General features: G+C 39.5%; 1 protein-coding gene across 3 annotated transcripts; it reads right to left on the reverse strand.

Annotated features, from left to right (window-relative positions):
• Positions 1-991: 991 nt before the first annotated feature.
• LOC117303834 (annexin A4-like) lies at positions 992-21,909 on the reverse strand. Of its 3 annotated transcripts, XM_033788222.1 has the most exons (15): positions 21,048-21,161; positions 19,710-19,912; positions 19,429-19,529; positions 16,043-16,085; positions 14,653-14,829; positions 14,144-14,196; positions 12,761-12,914; positions 11,842-11,936; positions 10,520-10,633; positions 9,124-9,214; positions 7,415-7,494; positions 5,821-5,991; positions 4,306-4,381; positions 2,247-2,359; positions 992-1,293 (listed from the first exon to the last, which is right to left on the reverse strand). In XM_033788222.1, exons 2-15 carry the CDS (start codon positions 19,864-19,866, stop codon positions 1,165-1,167), a joined length of 1,554 nt encoding a protein of 517 aa, XP_033644113.1. In that variant the 5' UTR covers positions 19,867-19,912; positions 21,048-21,161; the 3' UTR covers positions 992-1,164. The 3 variants fall into 3 exon arrangements, with proteins under 3 accessions (XP_033644113.1, XP_033644112.1, XP_033644111.1); XM_033788221.1 differs by lacking the exon at positions 21,048-21,161 and adding an exon at positions 21,850-21,909 and having other exon boundaries at positions 19,429-19,912; XM_033788220.1 differs by having other exon boundaries at positions 19,429-19,912.
• Positions 21,910-22,713: the final 804 nt, after the last annotated feature.

The raw sequence follows: 22,713 nt of genomic DNA on the forward strand, positions 1-22,713 counted from the left end.
TACTCTATTACATTATTACATCTACAATTTATTGTAAAAGTCAATTTATCTATGTCTATAGTTCTCTAATTTTGTGTATTATATAAAATGAATTTTCACTTCTAGAATTTGATTTGTGATATGATCTTCTTACTTTAATGCGTGTAAATAATGAGTATGTATATTTATCTGACACTATTTAAAAGTACTGATTAAGTGATTATACTTATTTCCAAGAAACTGAAACAAAAACCGATTGTTAAAGGCAGTGGACACTATTGGTAATTACTCAAAATAATTAATGGCATAGAACCTTACTTGGAAACGAGTAATGGGGAGAGATTGATGGTATAAAACATTGTGAGAAACAGCTCCCTCTGAAGTGACCTAGTTTTGGAGAAAGAAGTAATTTTCCACGAATTTGATTTCGAGACCTCAAGTTTAGAACTGAGGTCTCGAAATCAAGCATCTGAAAGCACACAACTTCGTGTGACAAGGGTGTTTTTTCTTTCATAGTTATCTCGCAACTCCGACGACCGATCAAGCTCAAATTTTCACAGGTTTGTTATTTTATGCATATGTTGAGATACACAAAGTGAGAAGACTGCTCTTTGACAATTCAATTACCAATAGTGTACACTGTCTTTAAAAAACTATGTATTTTTAACAATAAATTTTGTCACAGTTATTATTAGAAACCATTTAATAAATGTATTCTGCTATTGTAACAAAGATACTTAATAGAAATTTCACCTTCAAATACAACAAATCTAGCCTGAAGGCACGGCTAGTGTTATTGTATTTCAATAATATTCATTATAATAATACCTGGTGTATATATTTGTATCACACCATTCTTGATGTTTACACTTCTTGATTAGAGAGAGAACAGAAAGACAGCTCAGTTACCATGGTTACCTTGAAAAAATCAAATATGTTTGTTACGTTAAACTTTCACTGACGAGAAAGCTATTTTAATTATGTGCAAGAATTCCCACTTGTATGTCTTGTATTTATTCACAACACAATTAATATCAATATCAGCTATTTCTGATAGTTTGCTAAACACAAGTACACTTTGTTTAGTGACAGCGTTGACTTCATGTCAACACGTTACTGCCAATGTCACTAAGCAGCATCTCCTCGTAGTCTCCTCTTTGTTTAGTGACAGCGTTGTCTTCGCGTCTACACATTACTGCCAACGATAGTGAGCAGCAGCTTCTTGTAGTCTCCAGATGTGTCAGATTCCACCATCTTATAAAGAGTCTTTTGATACTTCTGAAGAAAAGCACTTTTGATCTCCACAAGATCAATCTGCAAATGAAGAAAAATCATCATATGTTGATTAACAAGGAACACACTACTTTGTACTTAAAGGGAAGGTACACATTTGGTAATTACTCAAAACAAATATTATCTCAAAAACTGACTTGGTAGCGAGCATTAGAGAGCTGTTGATAGTACAAAACATTGTGGGAAACAACTCCCTCTGAAGTAACGTAGTTTTTGAGAAAGAGGTCATTTTCACTAAAATAATAAAAGACTTCTAGCTAGAAGTCTTTTATTCCTATCTGAAAGCACACAAATTTGTCCAACTAGGGTGTTTTTTCTTTCATCATTTTCTCACAACTTCAGTGACCAATTGAGCTCAAATTTTCACAGGCTTGTTATTTTAAGCTTATGATTGGATACACCAAGTGAGAAGACTGGTCTTTGACAATTACCAAACGTGTACTGTGCCTTGAATTGCATCATATGAAATCGGTTTAAAGCCATTGGACACATTCGAAACAGAAAAAAATAAAAAATTCACCGATTTACAAATAACTTACAGGGTTTACAGAAGGTTATGGTGAAAGACTATTCTTGAAATATTATTCCATGAAATGCTTTACTTTGTGAGAAAACATTAAAGCAATTATCAATTCTCGATATCGAGAGTTACAAATTTATTTTAAACACATGTCATGACACGGCGAAACGTGCGGAAACAAGGGTGGGTTGTCCCATTATTTTCTCCAGACTCCTGACCGATTGAGCGTAGATTTTCACAGGTTTGTTATTTTATATATAAGTTGTGAAACACGCAGTGTGGGCCTTTGGACAATACTGTTTTTACCGAAAGTGTCCAATGGCTTAAACCACAAATGGAACTTGTAGACGTGTGATATAGGACCAGTAACTTGGAAAGGAAAGGGAGAAGGTTGGGATGCATTATAGCAACTATTGCAGAGTAAGCCGGTCTCCGATTAGCTTGCTGTATTTACCTCTGAGCGAGTCACAATGACGCGAATCAGAGTGTCATCATCAGTACCAGCTCCTTTCATTGACCGATAAAGACGCTCAGCAAAATACATCGGTCGACTCTTTACACATTGAACTGGAAAGGGAAAAAACACATCAACTACATCAAGACAATAGCTGGCAAATGACAACTTGGTGGTACAGTTTATTGCCTTTGGCTTCAACACTGTTTAGCAGAATTGAACCAAACTTGTGCAAATGCTCTAGCTGCATTGTGTATATCTTTAGCAAATAATAATAATAATAACAAATTCTTATATAGCGCATTTCACAAAAAAACGTATCAATGCGCTTTACATTAGTCCCCTGGTCATTGGGCCAATAACATCCATGCAATCTTTCTCAGCTCCCAATAGGGAGTATACAGCCCCGAGCTTCCGCATTCACAATATCAACCTCTACCCTCGCAGGTACCATTTAAACCCCTGGGTGAAGAACACAATTATAGTAAAGTATCTTGCTCAAGGACACAAGTGTCACGACCGGGGTTCGAACCCACACTCCGGTGACTTGGCATCAGAATTTGAATTTGATGCTCTTAACCACTTGGCCGTGACACACTAATCGGATCATAGACTTCTGGACCAGCCATTAATAATTTGTTGTGGTGATGGGGTATGGCTCTTTTATTCACATACTATGACAAGAGAAATGTTCTCAAGACTACTGCACTATTTACAATTTGTACGACCTGATTGCAGTTTTCGATGCAAACATCATCATACAGCACACACAAAGTCTGTAAATTCTAAGTACATATTAGTGGCTACATGTGTTATCTATTGTCCTTGCTCCATGCTGCTGGCAGCGCGCAACATGAATGGGCGGGTATCCATCACAAACTTGTATTGCAAATCCTTGCCAAAAAAGGGCGCGGTGTGTTCGCTGGCATAAATGTACATGTAAGCGCATGTGCTTTGCTGTGGTGTAAAATTTGTTAAGCACAGCTTATCGTAGTATTACGATTGAACATGTTGATCGCATCATGATTTGGAACATCAGTCAAGATGTCACTACAACACAAGTGCCTGAAGTGATGATGGATACCCTGTCTCAACAAAATGATTGTTTTACAGCGTAATGTAAGATAATCTTATTTTGAGCTGTAAAAGAATCATTTTTAGATTTCAGCGTTTTGAGATTTTGTTATGTAAGACTCTATATAATTATTATTATTATTTTCTTCCTGTCTGGTCCGGTTAATTTTGTTCAAATTAAAACCTTTTTCATGCAAGGCGGTTTTCATCGCACACACCAATTTCTTTTCCACTTGAATGCTAGTGTTTAGAGCATCTATCAAGAATTGCGGTGTGGTGGAGCTCCACACACAATTATCATTCGGATGTGTTCTTTCCATTTTTGTTTTAATGGTCCACTCACAGGCCTGTACAGTCAATATTTAGTACTTTCTGGCTTCCTGTACTAGAGTACCCGTCCGTAATGCAACAATGGGGTTTTTCCTTTCATTATTTTCTCTTGTAAATTTGATGACAAATTGAGTCAAAATTTTCACAGGTTTGTTAGTTTGTGCGTATGATGGGATACACCAAGTAAGGAAGACTGCGCTTTGACAATTACCAAAGGTGTGTTTGGAACAATGTGATTAAAGTAATTCAAATGTGAAGGTTCAGAGATGAACAAAACACTTCTTTATAAATTCAATATGGATGCAATACAATAATTCCATAGAGTTATATGTAAGAACTAGAGGGCGCACTGGTGATGCTTCTTGCACAAACGCGACGGGACCGCAACAAGACACGCGCGCCATTCTGCACGCGCGTTGAATATGAAGTACACGTTGGAGTTTGTGTTTATTGAACGCTGACGCCATGCTGTTTTGTCAAAATGGCAGCACAAACACACGCTAAGCAATGCCTGTTTGTTCAACTTAGAAAATGGCCGCCTGCACGCATGCCGGGGCGCGTATATAGGCCAGTGCGCCCTCTAGTTCTTATATATAACTATATGAATAATTCAGACAACTGTTTGACATAACACAAAGAAGCAGTTGAAACCTACCAATGACCGACATTCCCTTCTTGATGAAGCCTGACATCTCACGGTCAATACTGTTCATGATGTCACGCTGAGAAATCTGTCAATACAATAAGAACAAATGAATGACATCAGGATATGAACAACAAAGAACTTAAAGGCAGTGAACACTATTGGTAATTGTCAAAGACTAGCCTTCACAGTTGGTGTATCTCAACATATGCATAAAAATAACTAACCTCTGAAGTGATGTAGTTTTCGAGCAAGAAGTCATTATCCACTAATTTGATTTCGAGACCTCAGATTTTTAATTTAAGGTATCGAAATGAAGCATATAAAAGCACACAACTTTGTGTGACAAGGGTGTTTTTTAGTTCTCTTATTATCTCACAACTTGGACGACCAATTGAGCTCACGTTTTCTCAGGTTTGTTATTTTATGCAGATGTTGAGATACACCAAGTGATAAGACTAATATGGAAGCATGCTGTATTGTTGGTATGGTGCCCCGACCTCAAAGGCAGCGTTAGTCAATAACAAAAGAGCCTGTCTATACCATGGGATAAATGAGCTGATTCTCATTCAGCTCATAGTTTAGAAAGACGCTTTTACCATACCAACGGAATACAGATTGCTGCCACATTGGTCGATGATGTCATCGTCAGCCAATCACCTGTGCAGGAAAACCATGCTGTCTAGTAGTTGATATTTTCGTAATGGGAGTTTTGGATTAACGGTGGATCCCGACTGGACTAGGTACGATCCGGTCTTGCTTTTAACATTTTCAGGTAGAATGGGATTGGGACTGTTGCTGACATTCATAATGGGAAAATTTGCTGTGTTTTTTTTAACTCGTTTCCTGTTTTTGAAGCCATTTTGTACGTACAAGTTCTCTTTTTAAAATTTGAGTTGCACCCATTTTTTGTATATACATAACGACAGATATGCTCTTCGTTTCAATTTACTGGTACATTATTTTGGTTGAGACTTTTCAGAAAAGGCTGAAAAAAATCACAAAGGAAATTAGTGACCTGCGGGTAGACTGTATTGGGTGTCAAATTACACGAAATGAGACTTCACTCGCTATTCCTAACATGGAGTCTGAATGCAGAAGACAGTTGTACTGAGGGACTCCGGGCCTGACAAGCAAAGATCGACTAACAGACTGACCAATGCAAACTATTCTACTCTTTCATAAACATCAGATGTCTTTCACTAACATGTATGTCAAGAAAGTCACAAAGAAAACACAAATAGTTTAAATTAATATTCTTTATCCCCGATGCAAATTTAACATCTATTATATCGTTGCGGTACCCGCTGCCAAAAACACAGGATTCAAACTGCCTCCAGCTGCCGGGCAACCTCGGTAGTCTATTTGGTAAGACACTGCTCTAGAATTGCAAGGGTCGTGGGTTCGAATCCCACCCAAGTAACATGCCTGTGATATTTTTTCACAGGACTCTGGAAAGTACTGAGTATACAGTGCTAACACACATCGGTGTATGGGTAAAAACCAAAATTAATACAAATAGTTTACCTTCGTATATTCGTCAAATGTTGCTCGCAGTTGAGCGAAATTCCGCACAGCGAGAATCATGTTAAAGACAGATTCATCAGTTCCCCATTTCTTTTCTCCAGCTTGGTAAAGCTTATTGGCATCATCCTTAGCTTTAGCAAGGTCTACTGTGTTACCTTCATCTCTGTTACCCTAGTTGTGTAACAAACAATCAAGAAAATTGAAATTACAAAAAAATGAAATTCTTCTTTGACTTCAAGCTTCCAGTCCACCACAAGTTACACTAGTCAATGTTTCAAATGTTTTGATTTGTAAATATTTCCTTTGAACTTCCAAACAGACAATTAAGAATACAAATTGATGCTGTTACCATTCAACTTTTATTTGACCATATACACGTATAACAGATCAGAAGAATGTTTGAACAAATTTTACAACCTACATGTATGACCCAAATAGATGTATTGCCTGTTTTTAGGAAGTGTCGTGGCCGAGCGGTTAAGAGCACCGAATTTAAACTCTGGTGTTTCTGATCAGCAGAGTGTGGGTTCAAATCCCCAGCCGTGACACTTGTGTCCTTAAGCAAGACACTTAGCCATTGCTTCGTCCTTAGGATGGGACGTAAAGCCGTTGGTCCCATGTGTTGTGTAACACATGTAAAAGAACCCAGTGCACTTTTCGAAAAGAGAATAATATCGAAGTCTTATGTAGCGCACGTATCTACCAAACAAGGTACTCAAGGCGCTGAGTATATACAAACTTTCAGAAAGATAGGTTATTGCAGTGATGAATTCTGAGACCCAATTATTTAGCACCTTATAAGGGTTTACAAGGTGCTACGGCGCATTAAGCAGCCACAACCAGGAACACCGGGGCGAACCCCTTCTCTTTTCGATAAGTGCACTGGGTTCTTTTACATGCGTACACAACACATGGGACCAACGGCTTTACGTCCCATCCGAAGGACGAAGCAATGGTTAAGTGTCTTGCTCAAGGACACAGTGTCACGGCTGGGGATTCGAACCCACACTCTGCTGATCAGAAACACCAGAGTTTGAATTCGGTGCTCTTAACCGCTCGGCCACGACACTTCCACGAGAAGGGGTTCGCCTCGGTGTTCCTGGCTGTGGCTGCTGTATGCGCCGTAGCACCTTGTAAACCCTTATAAGGTGCTAGTTAATTGGGTCTCCAAATATATCACTGCAATTACCTATCTTTCTGAAAGTTTGTATATACTCAGCGCCTTGAGTACCTTGTTTGGTAGATACGTGCGCTATATAAGACTTCGATATTATTATTATTTTTATATTTTGATAGAAATAACGTTTCATCAAGTCTTTATTCACAAAGATTTGCAATACATGTACACTGGGCAATAGTTGGGGTGTTCAGTTCCATCGACTGATTTGTTGACATTTACTTGTTCAATAATAGAAAAGAATAAAGGCCTGCTGCACCATCATTTGTAAATAATGCCCCGGTGTTCCTGGCTGTGGCTGCTGCATGCGCAGTAGCACCTTGTAAACCCTTATATAGGTGCTAAATAATTGGGTGTCAGAATTCATCACTGCAATAACCTATGTTATTATTTTTGAAAACCAAATGACCACTTTACCTGACACATGGAGACAAGCAAACGTTTGAAATGACCACTGGTATCGCCAATGCAATCTTTCTCCATGGTCTGATGATACTCTGTAATCAAGCACAATACTCTAATCTTTACTCAGCTCAATAGCAGCGTAGTCATACTGGTTGTAACGTTAAAGGCAGTGGACACTATTGGTAATTACTCAACATAATTATTGGCATAAAGCTTTACTTGGTGACGAGTAATGGGGAGAGGTTGATGGTATAAAACATCGTGAAAAACGGCTCCCTCTGAAGTGCCATAGTTTAAGAGAAAGACATAATTTTTACACAAATTTGATTTCGAGACCTCAGATTTAGAACTTGAGGTCTCAAAATCAACCATCTAAATGCACTCAACTTCGTGTGACAAGGGTGTTTTTTCTTTCATTATTATCTTGCAAGTTCGATGACCGATTGAGCTAAAATTTTCACAGGTTTGTTATTTCATGCATAAAATGTTGAGATACACCAACTGTGTCGGCTAATCTTTGACAATTACCAATAGTGGCCACTGCCTTTAAGTAGTTGCATAACATTTATCAGATCAAGGCATCAATTAGACAAACCATGGAGCCAAACAAGTAAAGCATAATAGATGTACATCGTTGGGTGGAAAGACCATAAATGAACTCCAGTGAAAATGGAAGTATTTGGAAACGCCTATTAAATGCAGTGGACACTATTGGTAATTAATACTCATAAAACCTTACTTAGTATTGAGTAATGGGAGAGGTTGGTAGTATAAAACATTGTGAGAAACAGCTCCCTCTGAAGTGGAGTAGTTTTCGAGAAAGAAGTAATTTTCCACGAATTTGATTTCAAGACCTCAAGTTTAGAATTTGAGTTCCCGAAATCAAGCATCTGAAAGCACACAACTTCATGTGACAAGGGTGTTTTTTCTTTCATAGTTACAATGTATCTCGCAACTCCGACAACCAATCGAGCTCAAATCTTCACAGGTTTAATATTTGATGCATATGTTGAGATACAGCAAGTGAGAAGACTGGTCTTTGACAATTACCAAGTGTCCACTGTCTTTAATTGTGGTGTCTTCTTGGCCTTGGGAATCATGTTGGCCAAAAATCAATTGGAACAAGAAAACAAAAACCTGTTTGTCTTATAAACAAACATTCCGGACTGCAAGCTAGTCAGTTCCTTGACATTTTACCAAAAAAGTTATAAAAACAATATGCCGCGCGGGGATCACTAGACCAATCCACACACCAGAGTTCTCAATTTATCGCTTGCACCACATTGCTTTTGTTTTTATTTTAGCCATAACTACCCTCAGACCCCACAAAGAAGGACATTGCAGATCAATATGACCAATGATCCTCGTGAATTTAAAATTAAACTTTTCTTTTTACAAAAAAATGTTCAATGTACTTATACTTTTTATTTATTTTCATCTGTTGATACAAGTTCTAGTATTGACCCATTTCACCTGACGTCATCATCAGAACAATCTTGAATGCGCTATACTGGTGGGCAACTTCCCCTGTGCGTTTTCATATATAACTCTATGCATAGAGTATGCTGTGCATTATGCAGTGAAGTGCGCGTTTTAGGCGACGCGGCGTTAATACACGTAAACCTAACTGCCCAACAACATGGTGAGCGTGGCATCAGTCGCTGCGTGTGACGCGCGTGCAAGGGGTCAATATCTACATATGTTTGAAAAGTGTAACTCACGTTTTTTGTATTCAACACAGAGTGCTTTGATCTGCTCATTGGTCCTGCTGCATAGAATCTCAATCAAGATCTCCTCATCTGTTCCCAACCCCTGCAATGCAATCACAATATCACTCATACTTTCCAAATACCTTAGTACAATCAAGAACTTAAAGGCAGTGGACACTACTGGTAATTACTCAAAATAATTATTAGCCTAAAACCTTTCTCGGTGACGAATAGTGGGGAGAGGTTGATGGTATAAAACATTGTGAGAAATGGCATAGTTTTCGAGAAAGAAGTAATTTTCCACGAATTTGATTTCGAGACCTCAGATTTAGAACTTGAGGTCTCGAAATCAACCATCTAAACGTTCACAACTTCGTGTGACAAGGGTGTTTTTTTCTTTCATAATTATCTCGATGACCGATTGAGCTCAAATTTTCACAGGTTTGTTATTTTATGCATATGTTAAGATACACAAACTTTGAAGGCTAGTCTTTGACAATTACCAATAGTGTCCACTGCCTTTAAGCCCGGTTCGAATGCGAAGCGAATTTGACGTGAATTTGACGTCACAACCCTCCTTTTGCACCGATATTCGCAAGTGAGTTGGGCAAAGTTGAACTGCTGCGAATTATTTGTTGCGAATTTGTGGCGTCAACATTCGTATCGCATTCGCATTCGCTGGAAGTATGAACCGGGCTTTAGTCATGTTAGTATAATATACTTACACCAATTTTTCATTATTATCTCGCAAATTTGACGACCGATTGACCTCAAAGACTAGTCTTTGACAATTACCAATAGTGTCCACTGTCTTTAAGCTACATGTACATGTATTATCAGTTATCACACAATCGCGAGTGGAATACGAAAAAAATATAGCGCTTCTGCGTCACATATCCAGCGAGGCCAAAGGCCGAGTTGGATATGGAACGCAGACGCACTATATTTTATGTATTTCCATGAGCACGTGTGTGATAACATATATCTCCTAGAAAACTTGGCGCGTACATAGAACACACAAGACGCAGGTAGTGATATTAGCCGTGCAAAATGGGTTTTTATAATGGGTTTTTATCACCGATTCTGCGAATCTGATTGGAGGATTAGCACATACTTGAAGATAAATTTGGCATACAGTTTTGGTTGTTCAAAGGCACATGTAGACAGTAGATTCAATAATTTAGACACTTTTTTGGCCTCCTGTCATGTTCTGTTCTGGGTTTTTATTTTTATTTTTTGTTTTTATATTTATTGTGTGCTTTTTGCTGGTTTATTTATTGAATTTGTTATTATTTTGATTGGTTCGTTGCTTTTTGTTTAACTTTTGCTGTACTTTTTGATGTACTTGTATTTGTTGAGGTCAAATAAATAATAATAATAATAATAATAATATACATGTAGTATGTACCTTGATCGCCTTATGTATTTGGTGGGCATCATAATAATCCTGTGGCATAAATAAAGCCAATATACACTCCTCCAGCTTACTGCTTAACTCAGACTTCAGATCCTTTATCAAGTCCTGCGTAGTAACAAACAAAATAAGACATTTTTAGAGGGACTTTAGTGTGAAGAATGCCATGCATGAGGATTGCCAGTGGCTGGTTGCATGGGATTTTCCTGCCAAGGTTCTCCTTCCACATCAAACCAACACTCCTTCATTTTGTTCTCCAGATCTACAGGTTACAGGCTTGTCTCTTTTGATGATTCGTCAAGGTTTTATATTACGAAAATGTAACAATAATCTAACTGTAGTTCTCAAATTGATGTGGAGATGGAATGTATCCGTAGTAGGGTCTCTCATTTGAGGATTCTCAGGACAACAGTATGTAGTTTTGTACATGTTTTCCAACTATGGACCTTTCCCGAACCATGGACTTTTCCCGAACCATGGACCCTATTGTTCTCTTTTGTTATAAATAATTTGGGGGGCTAATCGTCCTTACTCGCAGCTAGAGCTGAATTGCGAAGGACGCGGCTACAACGTGTTCGAGAAGCAGGCATGCAAGGGCGCGATCAGCTGCCAGCCACATCAACCCATTATGACCACGGAGCACAGCCAAGATCGAAAGTGTTTAATTTTTTTCTCATTTATAGGTTTGAGTGTGTATACCTTACTCACGCAACACCCTCGGAACGAAAACAGTATAGCCCTTTGGTGGCCTCGCCAACCGTGGGGCATAATAAACACTACATGTACAAGTACATGTTTTATGTTCTACATGTTTACTGCCGTAGTTTGCTGCTTCCTTGGTATTAACAAGGCTCCTTCCAGTGTACCATAGCAACCTACAACTCGAGTTACCTTGAATTCAACTCTGGTCCTCGCTATGGAAACCGCTCCTTCTCAATCGCCACTCCCACTCTTTGGAACAATCTTCCCGTTCACATCCGTGCCTCATCTACACTGGACTTATTTAAAACCGCTCTAAAAACACACTTATTTAAATCCATCTAGTCTTTTTAGTTTCTGCCATTTCATCCCACTTTTAATTGTAATTTTTTGTTATCTTACACTTCTTCCTGTTCTGCGCTTAGAAATCTTGTATTAAGCGCTATATAAATGCATGTTATTATTATTATTATTAATTGCACAGAATGATCTCATGACAATCATCATAAAAAAGTCCCTAAACACATAAAGTGGTTCTAAACATATTTTCAGATTACACATTCGAACATCATTAAATAACTCGCATAAAGATTTTGATGTACAAACAATTTGCAAACCTTTCCATACATAGTCTTGAACTTCAGCTTAATTTCCTGGCGTTGTGAGTTGCTTCTTTTTGTAATCAGATCTATGATGGCACCCTCATCGGTACCTAGAGGAAAGATCAGGGAACATTAAAACCTCAACTGGTGACTCAGATGAAGTTTAAGGCCGGGCCACTTATGAAAACTGCAGCTTAAATCAGGCATGCAACTACCCATTGAAAAAAAAGAGGAACATTTTCAAAGGCACAACGCAAGTGCGAAGCGAGGCAGCCGAAACGCCACGGGACAAGATACCCACAATGGTACCCTAGAAAATGTTGAGGCTTATTATGCTCTTAGTTGCATTGTTAGCATGTACTAGGCTTATTTTACATGATTGTAGTTGTACACTGTTGTTGCCAGGCATACATGTATTAGGCTAAAAAATAAAAAATAAACGGGAAAAAAAAAAGTTGATTGTGGTTTTTTTTAAGGTTTTTTTTTTTATTTTTTTATTTTTTTATTTTTTTATTTTTATTTTTTTCACGAATACAAAAGGAAACTTCTATTTTATCTCAGTGCCAATACAAATGCTTACTGAAATGTACTTCATGTGTATTGTATGTATGGTAATAATCAAAATCGTTCACATAATCTTGAAAGCAGACTATACAGCCTTTATGAGGTATGACCTGATAATTTGTGAACAAAGAGTCCACATTCAGGGCCCAATTTCATAGCTGTGCTAAGCAACAAAAATTGCTTAGCATGAAATTTTCTACATGATTTTTAGGATTAAAAGCAAACAACAGCTGAATACCAGTAACAAGCAACATGAACAATGGAAATTTTGTTGGTAATCCTGTTTTTTATCAAGGATGAAATTTCATGCTAAGAAAATGTTCGTGCTTAGCAGCTCTATGAAATTGGGCCCAGGTCACTTGATACTTACCCATTCCTTTCATGGCTTTTCTTAGTATTTCTGCATCCCTCTCTGCATCAAATGGATGAGCAGGTTTGACAGTTCCATGACATTGGAATGGTTGGTCATTCAGAGACATATTACCCAAAGCAGCCGTCACCGGTTGAGTGACTGGGGGAGGGCCCTGATAAAGGAAAACAAATCCCTTAGTCATTGCTGTTTAAACTTGATTAATGAGCAAACTTCATGGACAAAACTACAGTAACAAAACTGCTAGTACGAGTTGTTTTCCCCAACTGTTAATAAACCAAATTATATCACACCTCTTGCTTGTTCTGTTTTCTGGTTGGCTGAAACACGCTCACGTGGGATGAACTAATATAGTCTAGTAATCGCGCGCATGCTTTACCTCGGTAAAATTTGGACTGTTCCATTTCACTCGGCTTTGCCTCGTGAAATGGAACAGTCCAAATTTTACCTTGCGATAATATTCCTCCCATTCCACTCTGAGCCAATCACTATTTGTAAACCAATTCATTATGTGATGATCAGTAGGCAGACACATTTCTGGGGTGCCTCCTGATTTATCACGTTATCTGTCAACAAGTACTACTTTCTCTATGCAGAGCTCGGGTTGTGTTGTAGACCATGGCCCAGACATTTTGGTTGTTGTCTACCACACCCCCGGCCAGTGACACTTAGCCCGGTGTGGCGGTTTCAGTCTTCCGCCGTGTTCAGTTTTTCGAGATTCAGTACGGCACTAACAATTGACTACTTTCGCTTGCTGTGCGCAGGCGTCGCATGACGTAATGTTACCGTATTTTGGTCATTTGGAAAACTGAACACGGCGGAAAGTTGAAACCGCCACACCGGTTCATACTTCCTGCCAATGCGAATGCTCAGAGAATGTTGAGCTGTGCTCAACTCTTGTAAATATTCGCAACGAAAACAAAGTTGCGAACATCAAATTCATGTCAAATTCACTTCGCATTCGCATTTGCAGCGAAGTACGTGTATGAACTGGGCTTAACACTGGACATACAGTTGGTTGTTTGGTCTGCAGGTTGGCGGATGGAAGGTTTGAGTTGCCCTGCTATTTGCATACATAATACCATGAATACCTACGTTGTAGCATTCTGTGAATTCTAAACCAGGGATATAATTCTTATACTTGACTGTAAAGCGCTGTTTTATGAATTTGAAATTGGGACAAGTTTTAGTTATGGGGGGGGGGACACGTCAAGGTTTTTTTATTTTTTTTTATTTAGAACAACCTGTTCTATCTTTACTTCACATTCCTTGTCTGTCAGTCTGTTGGGCTTCTAGTCTGATTATACATGATAATAGTAAATGTATTGGAGGAAGATGTTTCGTTTGCAACTCATGATCAACCCGATAAAACCCTTGACTTGCCTGTGGTTTAGGCTTGTTGTCCTGTCCATACAAAGCAGCTGCATTAGGTACACCTACACAATGAGTCAAAATGAAAAAAATGAAGAAAAACAACCAGTTGAGACTTGTAAGGACATTATACTTGTACGACAAATCAATGTTTTGTAGAAACAGTGAACATTGAGCCTTAAATCTTATTTGCTGTACTAATTAGCACACAAAATTCAACAAATCTATTGTGGAAGTGTCGTGGCTGAGCGGTTAAGATCACTGAAATCAAACTCTTCAATCAGCAGAGTGAGGGTTCGAATCCCAAGCCGTGACACTTGTGTTCTTAAGCAAGACACTTAACCAGTGCTTCGTCCTTCGGATGGGACGTTAAAGCCGTTGGTCCCGTGTAACGCATTTAAAATAACCCAGTGCACCTGTCGAAAAGAGAAGGGGTTCGCCCCGGTGTTCCTGGCGATTGTAAGCGCAGAATTCAGATGTAAGCAGAGCCATGAAATTGGGTCCAGAATGTGTGTTCTTACCTGCAGCGGCTGGCTGTTGGTATTGTTGCTGGGCTGGCTGCTGCTGCGGCTGCTGCTGCGGCTGCTGCTGCTGCTGCTGCTGCTGCTGCGGATACCCTGCTGAGGTTCCATAGGGTGCTGGAGGTTGACCATAGGGTGCACTTCCTACTGGAGGCTGGCCATAAGGTGCTGCTGATGCTGCAAGTATACAATCATACAAGTGAACAATAGCAAAACCACCTGCAATAAACTATCCTTTAAGGTCTGCCCACTAACTCATGGACAAATCAGGGTGTGGGTTCGGATCCCGGTCATGACACTTGCTACATAAAATTGGGGAGGTAGTACTCTTTGCTCTACTGGCTAGGCTTCGAATTGAAGATACCCAAGCCTACATTCGTATGGACTGTGAAAGGGGTAACCCTGTTTCAGCCCTAGGAGTAGGTGGCAATGGCCTCTGGAAAAAAATAATTGTAGCTTACTATTAATATTTAGATTTATAGTTGCTCCTTAAAGTCAAGAGCACACAGCCACAACTCTACCATGTCCTTTATACTTACACTCCGTCTTCAAAAAGCTTCAAGAGAATCCAACTCAAACCCAAATCAAAGTTTATCACACATCATTAGAAACCAGGGCTACGATAAGCAACTTATGTTCACAGGGCAACTTGTATATTCCTCGAACCACCAGAAAATCAGGAGACAGAGCATTTTCAGTTGCAGGCCCTAGGATGTGGAATTCCCTTCCAAACTCAACCAAAAATTCTAGGTCTGTTACCTTGTTCAAAAGGTCTCTGAAAACATTCCTTTTCAATCAGTAAATCTTGCATTGCTTGGCCTGCGGTTTTAGTCAAAGAGCTTTTCGCGGGACTTTCTTGGCTAAATGCTGCAAGCTTTGCCTAGTCGTGGTTTTCCTCTTGGTTTTTGTTTGCATTCCTTTTTTTGTTTTTTCCTGTCATTCTCTGAGCGCTTTGTAACCTTAGGAAAAGGCGCTATATAATGGTATTATTATTATTATTTCATTTTATCACAGCATGCAAAAGAAAGATCTCATTTTCCTTTGTGCCGGTAACTCCTCGAGCCGGGCTACGTCCCGTAGCCTTAGATCTCAAGGGTCTTTCTCAGGATCCTCGCTGTTCCCAAAAGCGCTGCCTTCTGTAATAGATCTACCCTCACATTTGTCCCTATTTCATCTCGATGTTTCCCCAGTGCTTTGGGAATGGTGCCAAGTGCTCCAACCACCACGGGGACTACTTATTTTTTAATGTTTGGGGCCAAAAATCTGACATAGCATCTTTAAGTGTAAGCTTTTTCATGACAGAATAAAAAACTGGCCCTCATACATTGTACAATTTTTGGTAAACTTCTATAAACATCGTTACAAATGGAAACAAATTAAACTAACTTACTTCCATAGGGCTGTGCACCTGCAGCTGGAGGGTAACCTGCAGCCTGTTCAGAAAAACAAAAAAATGAAACGGGCAACATAAATGAGGGCACAATGGAGAATATCACGAAAATAAAAAGTGGTCTGGACGTTTTGAAGAGTATAATCTGTGGAAGTATATAGGCCTATCAACACCAAGCAAATCTTCAAACATTACATAGTTTGAATCCGAATCTCCAAAATGGAGTCATGTCAAAGCAGTCCTTCCTTTTGTAAGGTGGGGCCATTAATTTGTTTTTGCTTAAAGCCATTGGACACTTTCGGTAAACAGTATTGTCCAAGTCACACACTTCGTGTATCACAATATAGAATAACAAACCTGTGAAAATTTAGGCTCAATCGGTCATCAGAGTCGGGAGAAAATAGCGGGAAAACCCACCATTGGTTTCCGCACGTTTCGCTGTATCATGACATGTGTTTAAAATAAATCCGTAATTCTTGCTATCGAGAATTGATGTTGTTTTAAAGGCAGTGGACACTATTGGTAATTACTCAAAATAAGTATTAGCATAAAACCTTTCTTGGTGACGAGTAAGGGGGAGAGGTTGATGGTATAAAACATTGTGAAAAACGGCTCCCTCTGAAGTGCCATAGTTTTCGAGAGAGAAGTAGTTTTCACGAATTTGATTTTGAGACCTCAGATTTAGAACTTGAGGTCTCGAAATCAACCATCTAAACGCACACAACTTCGTGTGACAAGGTTTTTTTTCTTTCATTATTATCTCGCAACTTCGATGACCAATTGAGCTCAAATTTCCACAGGTTAGTTATTTTATGCATTATGTTGAGATACACCAAGTGAGAAGGCTAGTCTTTGACAATAGTGACCACTGCCTTTAATGTTTTCTCAAAAAGTAAGCATTTCATGGAATAATATTTCAAGAGAAGTCCTTCACCATTACATTCTGTAAAACCGGTAAATTATTTGTAAATCTGTGAACTTTTTTCTGTACCGAAAGTGTCCAATGGCTTTAATAATAATGCTAACATAATGCTTATTTACAGGCAACTTTACAAAGTAAGATACATCTAGGATGTACAATAAAAGTCACCTAAAAGCAGAATTAAGTGTCCAAATATGAATCAACAACACCAAAAAGCCATTCATCAGCTCATTGCATTCACTGCAATTTTGTAATGTCAGGTACAGAGGTGGCTGTCAGCTTAACTTGCAGTTTAAACCAAGTTTTTTTAGTACTAGGGCCTATTTGATTAAATTGAGAAACTCAAGTTTTTGATCATGCTCAATAACAAAAGTGTGCCATTTAAATATGTCCACAAAAGTTGTGTTTAAACACGTCTTCATCCTTTGTGAAAAGTTTTTCAAGCAATTAAAATTGATAATTGTGTTTTAGTTTGAATTTACCATTTAGGACTCATGAACATGTTACAAAAGACATAGCTAACTGTGCATTCAGAACAAACTGCTAAAAACAGCCTTGAATATTGTTTGAAATCTAGTAGCAGCATATAATGTCAAAAGTCATTTCCTGGTTCATGTCTACACACAAGGAGTACCACAAGGTTTGATTCTTGGCACCTTGATGTTCGAAGAAAAATGAACTACGTGTATAGTATGACAGGATTTCAACCTGTTACCATGGTTACCTCCGGATAAGGGATGGACTCAACAATTTGCAATAATTACTTCCTTTTTTAGTCAATATCCTTGTTCAATGTTGAATGGGTGAATAGCCTCCGACTGGCAACCCTTAATGCTCTTACAAAGAAATTGACAAAATGGGGCCTAAAATTGCACTTAACAGTTTGGAGGCTGCAGACCTGTTCAGATCCCACTTAAAGGCAGTGGACACTATTGGTAATTACTCAAAATAATTATTGGCATAAAACCATACTTGGAAACGAGTAATGGGGAGAGATTGATGGTATAAAACATTGTGGGAAACAGCTCCCTCTGAAGTGACCTAGTTTTGGAGACAGAAGTAATTTTCCACGAATTTGATTTCGAGACCTCAAGTTTAGAACTTGAGGTCTCGAAATCAAGCATCTGAAAGCACACAACTTCGTGTGACAAGGGTGTTTTTTCTTTCATAGTTATCTCGCAACTTCGACGACTGATCGAGCTAAAAAAATTCACAGGTTTGTTATTTTATGCATATGTTGAGATACACCAAGTGAGAAGACTGCTCTTTGACAATTACCAATAGTGTACAGTGTCTTTAAAGTAAACTTTTGTTGTTCAAAAGCATAATAAATTTTTAAAAATTATGAAAGCCACACCAACAAATTAATTCATTTATAAATATGACTCCTGCGAAATGTTCTTTCTAAGCAGTCTGATGTGGAACTTAGACAAAAGCATTTAGGCTACAATGTCACTGTTAGATGTTGTGTCAAAACCTCCAAGCTGTTTGAGGTAGCAGAATTCCGCGGACTTTGATAACAAAAGGACCTGTAGCATTTGTGGGGTTAAGTACTATAGTTAAGGATTTAAAGGGAAGGTACACGATTGGTAGTTACTCAAAAGAAATACTAACTTAAAAACTGACTTGCACCGAGCATTGGAGAGCTGTTGAGAGTATTCTTATCTCAGGCCTGTATGCTTCATTTTTGAAAGGGCAAGGGCACCAAGGCATTTTCTCCTTGAAAAGGGCACCCTATGAGGAAGTTGTAAATTTCTACTGGAGCATTTTAAGGGCATTGAGGCAATGACCAGGGGCCACGGAGGCGATCGCCTTCGTTGCCTCCGTGAAGTATCAGGCCTGTATCTGAGAGCACACAAATTCGTCCAACAAGGGTGTTTTTTCTTTCATAATTTTCTCGCAACTTCGATGACCAAGTGAGCCCAAATGTTCACAGGCTTGTTATTTTATGATTATAATGGGATACACCAAGTGAGAACACTGGTCTTTGACACAATTACCAAACATGTACTGTGCCTTTAAATACATTTTTGAGTTACCAATTAATTACAAAAAAAGCACTGATCGTTCATTTGAACTCGAGGTAGTACATTGTATACATTTGGAGCATTATTGTTTGCAAAATTTGAACCTTGACTATTTGGGAAGTGCAAACCAACGACTTTTTTTCCCCACAACCCCTTGCCTGCTGATAAGCTCGCCCGCCCCCACTGTGATGTCTTCCACTGTGATGTCACAGAGTATAATAAATATTTTACCGACAGGCAGCGCTTCCACACTCCCATTGGTTTTGCACATCTCTTAAAGGGTACATTTACCCTTTTAAAATGATGGATACATGGGCTTGCAAACAGCTGTTTGAGGCAGGTATTGGGAACCAGTAACAAGCTGTATGGAGATGCTACAGTTTGTCATATGATTTACAGTTTACTTAACCTTTAAAATGAATGAATTATAGACATACCGGAGCAGGGTATCCTGTCGGAGCACCCCCTGCAGGTGGGTAGCCACCCCCTGCAGGAGGGGGCGCATACCCACCAGGGCCTCCCGCTGGGGGCGGGTACCCTCCTGGTGCACCCGCTGGGGGCGGGTAGCCTCCCGGTGCACCCGCTGGGGGCGGGTACCCTCCTGGTGCACCCGCTGGGGGCGGGTACCCTCCTGGTGCACCCGCTGGGGGCGGGTAGCCTCCTGGTGCACCAGCTGGGGGTGGGTATCCTCCTGGTGCACCCGCTGGGGGCGGGTAGCCTCCTGGTGCACCCGCTGGGGGCGGGTAGCCTCCTGGTGCACCCGCTGGGGGCGGATATCCAGCAGGTGCTGGAGCATAGCCTTGAGATGGGTAGCCTGCTCCTGGGGGAGCATAGCTACCAGGTGGAGCATAGCCGCCTGGGGGAGGATAACTCATGATGGTGAAGCAAGGACTGTTGTTCCTTCAAAAGGATTTTCTTTTCCTGAAATAAACAACAAATCAATAGAATGTTACGGCGCTGTAGTTATCAAACAAAGTAAAAAAACCTGTTAAGCAATCGGTGAGTGTGGCCAGATTATAACTAGAACTACATGTACCATTGACCAACTCAACTTTTGCAGACTCAACGACTAACGAACGGTCTGCAAAAAATTTTGTCCGTTGAGACCAGGCACATTTGAGACGAGTCATGTTGTCACATGCACACGTCACTACACTACACTATGTATTCGTTGTCAGCTTTGCTATCATGGGCAGCGGCACTACCAGTACATGTACCTCTCATCACTAATTACACTAGAGATGACAAACAATGCAGGTTGAATCCATAAAAGCGCTGCTTTTCAACACTGAACCTTGATTCTTGAAGATTCCACAATTATTGCCCAAAACCCAGCATCGGTGTTTGGTACTTCGGTCTTTACTTGTTGGGATTGGGACACTCAATGGAAAAGTTTCCGTATGGCGCCACCACTTTTTCATTCGATATGAAATAAAATAGTATCTAATTTACCTCAATGAGATATCCCTTTTTTTTGTAAAAATGAGTGAAAAAGTGGTGGCGCCATACGGAAAGTTATCCCACTCAATGATGTACGTATACACTAACACAAAAATAACAGTAACAAGCCTGTGAAAATTTGAGCTAAATTGGTCATCTAAATTGCTAGTTGCGATAACCAACGTAACCCTCCTGCCGACGGCGTACGGCTACGCCGTCGGCAGGAGGGTTACGTTTAAAACGCAACTACGAAATTGCGAGAAAATTATGAGAGAAAAACACCCTTGTTGGACGAATTTGTGTGCTTTCAGATAGGAATACAATACTTTCTGGCTTCGTCACGGTAAAATTATCAAGAACCAAGCCTCAGCGGGTTTATTAAACCATTGAAAACCTCTTCACCACACAGTGATTCCCTTATTGGTTGAAACAATACAACAATCTTCATACGACTAGTATAGTATTAATATTATTTATATATCATTCAATCATAAACAATCATCATCATGGATGGTCTGGAGCGGGAATTATCTCCGTTTACTGTATAACAAATTGCCCCCACAAGGCAAGGTAAACTTAGTTGTGTCTAGTGACTTATCCATGTCTCATGACTTACCTTCCAGGAGATATGTAGGCCTGTCTTCGAATTGAAAGAGCTTGAATTGTGAAGAAAGGCATGCATTCGTGAATGGAATGATTAACGTTGTTGGGTCGACGGCCGGGAAGAGGAAGAATCTCTATCATCAGTATGCATTTTGATAACTCACGCCCAAAATCAGCATACGGCTTATAATTTGCGCACGCGAATCAATAAAAAGCGCGTCTTCACAAATTGCGCTCAACAAACACGTACTACATACATGTACCATGGAGGAAGAAAATCATGTACTACGCAGCTAGCCCCACCCACCGTCATCTTACTAGACTTGTGGACAAGTCGTTAAATGTCGTCGCGCTGATAGCGTTCCGATTCTGTTCCGAATCTCCCCCATAGATTATAATTGTTCTATATCTAGATCTATCTATAATATCCCCGCGATATCTCTCATTGGTAGAAGTGGCCAACCAGCAGTTCGTGCGAGAGCAATGATCTCGCGAGAGCACCGACACAAATCGAATATCTCAACGCGGCAGACTAGACCAAAATGACTTGTCTACAAGTCTATCATCATATTATGGATGAACCTGAGCACTAGCCTTGTGTCAAGCAAGCACCAAAACTAAAACTGCATAGATACTATAATACTGCACGGTACAAAAATACTTGATACCGTGGGGTCGAAGCGTTGCTTTTCGAGGTATCAACTGATCCTATCTCGTTGTAACCTCACTGATAACTCGAAAAGCTTCGGTTCGACCCCACGGAGATCAACAGTACTGCTATGGACCGTGCATGCAGTACTGGGCCCCTGTCTTACCCGCAAGGAAGGATAAACGAGCTTTGAAGAATGACGTCAGACGTTCAGCCTACTTCCTTGCAGTATACATGTAGTATCTCTATGCGTAAAGGTAAAGAGAGCTAGCCTTGGACGACAAGGCTAGTACAAGTAGGGACGACGGCGGACGGGCAACAGGGGGCGCTATTAAACCGAATCGTTTGAGTTTTCTATCATGTACCAGTCACCTGGAGGGGCTATCACTTACCGTGTGATTATAAATAATAGTCAATGCATATTATGGAAAACTACATCGGATATATGCATTTTCAGACAACTAATTAGATTTAGTTAAACTTTGGGTATGTCAGCCGTTTGGAACACACCGAAAATGTGTGTTTTCCAAACACCAATTCCAAGCCAACAAAATGGATTAGGCCTATCAACTTTACAACAAAAAATGAATAATAATAATTGTGAAATCTTCTAAAAAGTTGAAGAACCGAAACGTTAAAAGAAGTCAATCTCTTTCTTGTGGGGCGCCGTTTATGACTTTATTACGAAACCAATATATATAGAACGAAATGAATAACTACATAGAATGAAATAAATATATAGAACGAAAATAAATATATATAGAACGAAATAAAAAATATATAGAACGCGAACATTAGCATAATAGACTGTGAAAGTCTCGCGCGCACCGGAGCGAGAAAACACTGCAAACGAAAAACTTTTTTTAAATTCAAATCTTTGCTTTAAATTATTCTAAATACCAAATTTGAACAACAAAAATACTCATTGACATTAGACATTTTATGCAATTAATCGGGTATAGTTTATGTATAGACAAAAGGAAAATTCTGTGACAAGGATGTTTATTTGATCTTAAATTTTTTGAAACTC

This window comes from Asterias rubens, chromosome 20, assembly GCF_902459465.1.
Source record: "Asterias rubens chromosome 20, eAstRub1.3, whole genome shotgun sequence".
Taxonomy (NCBI): Eukaryota; Metazoa; Echinodermata; class Asteroidea; order Forcipulatida; family Asteriidae; genus Asterias; species Asterias rubens.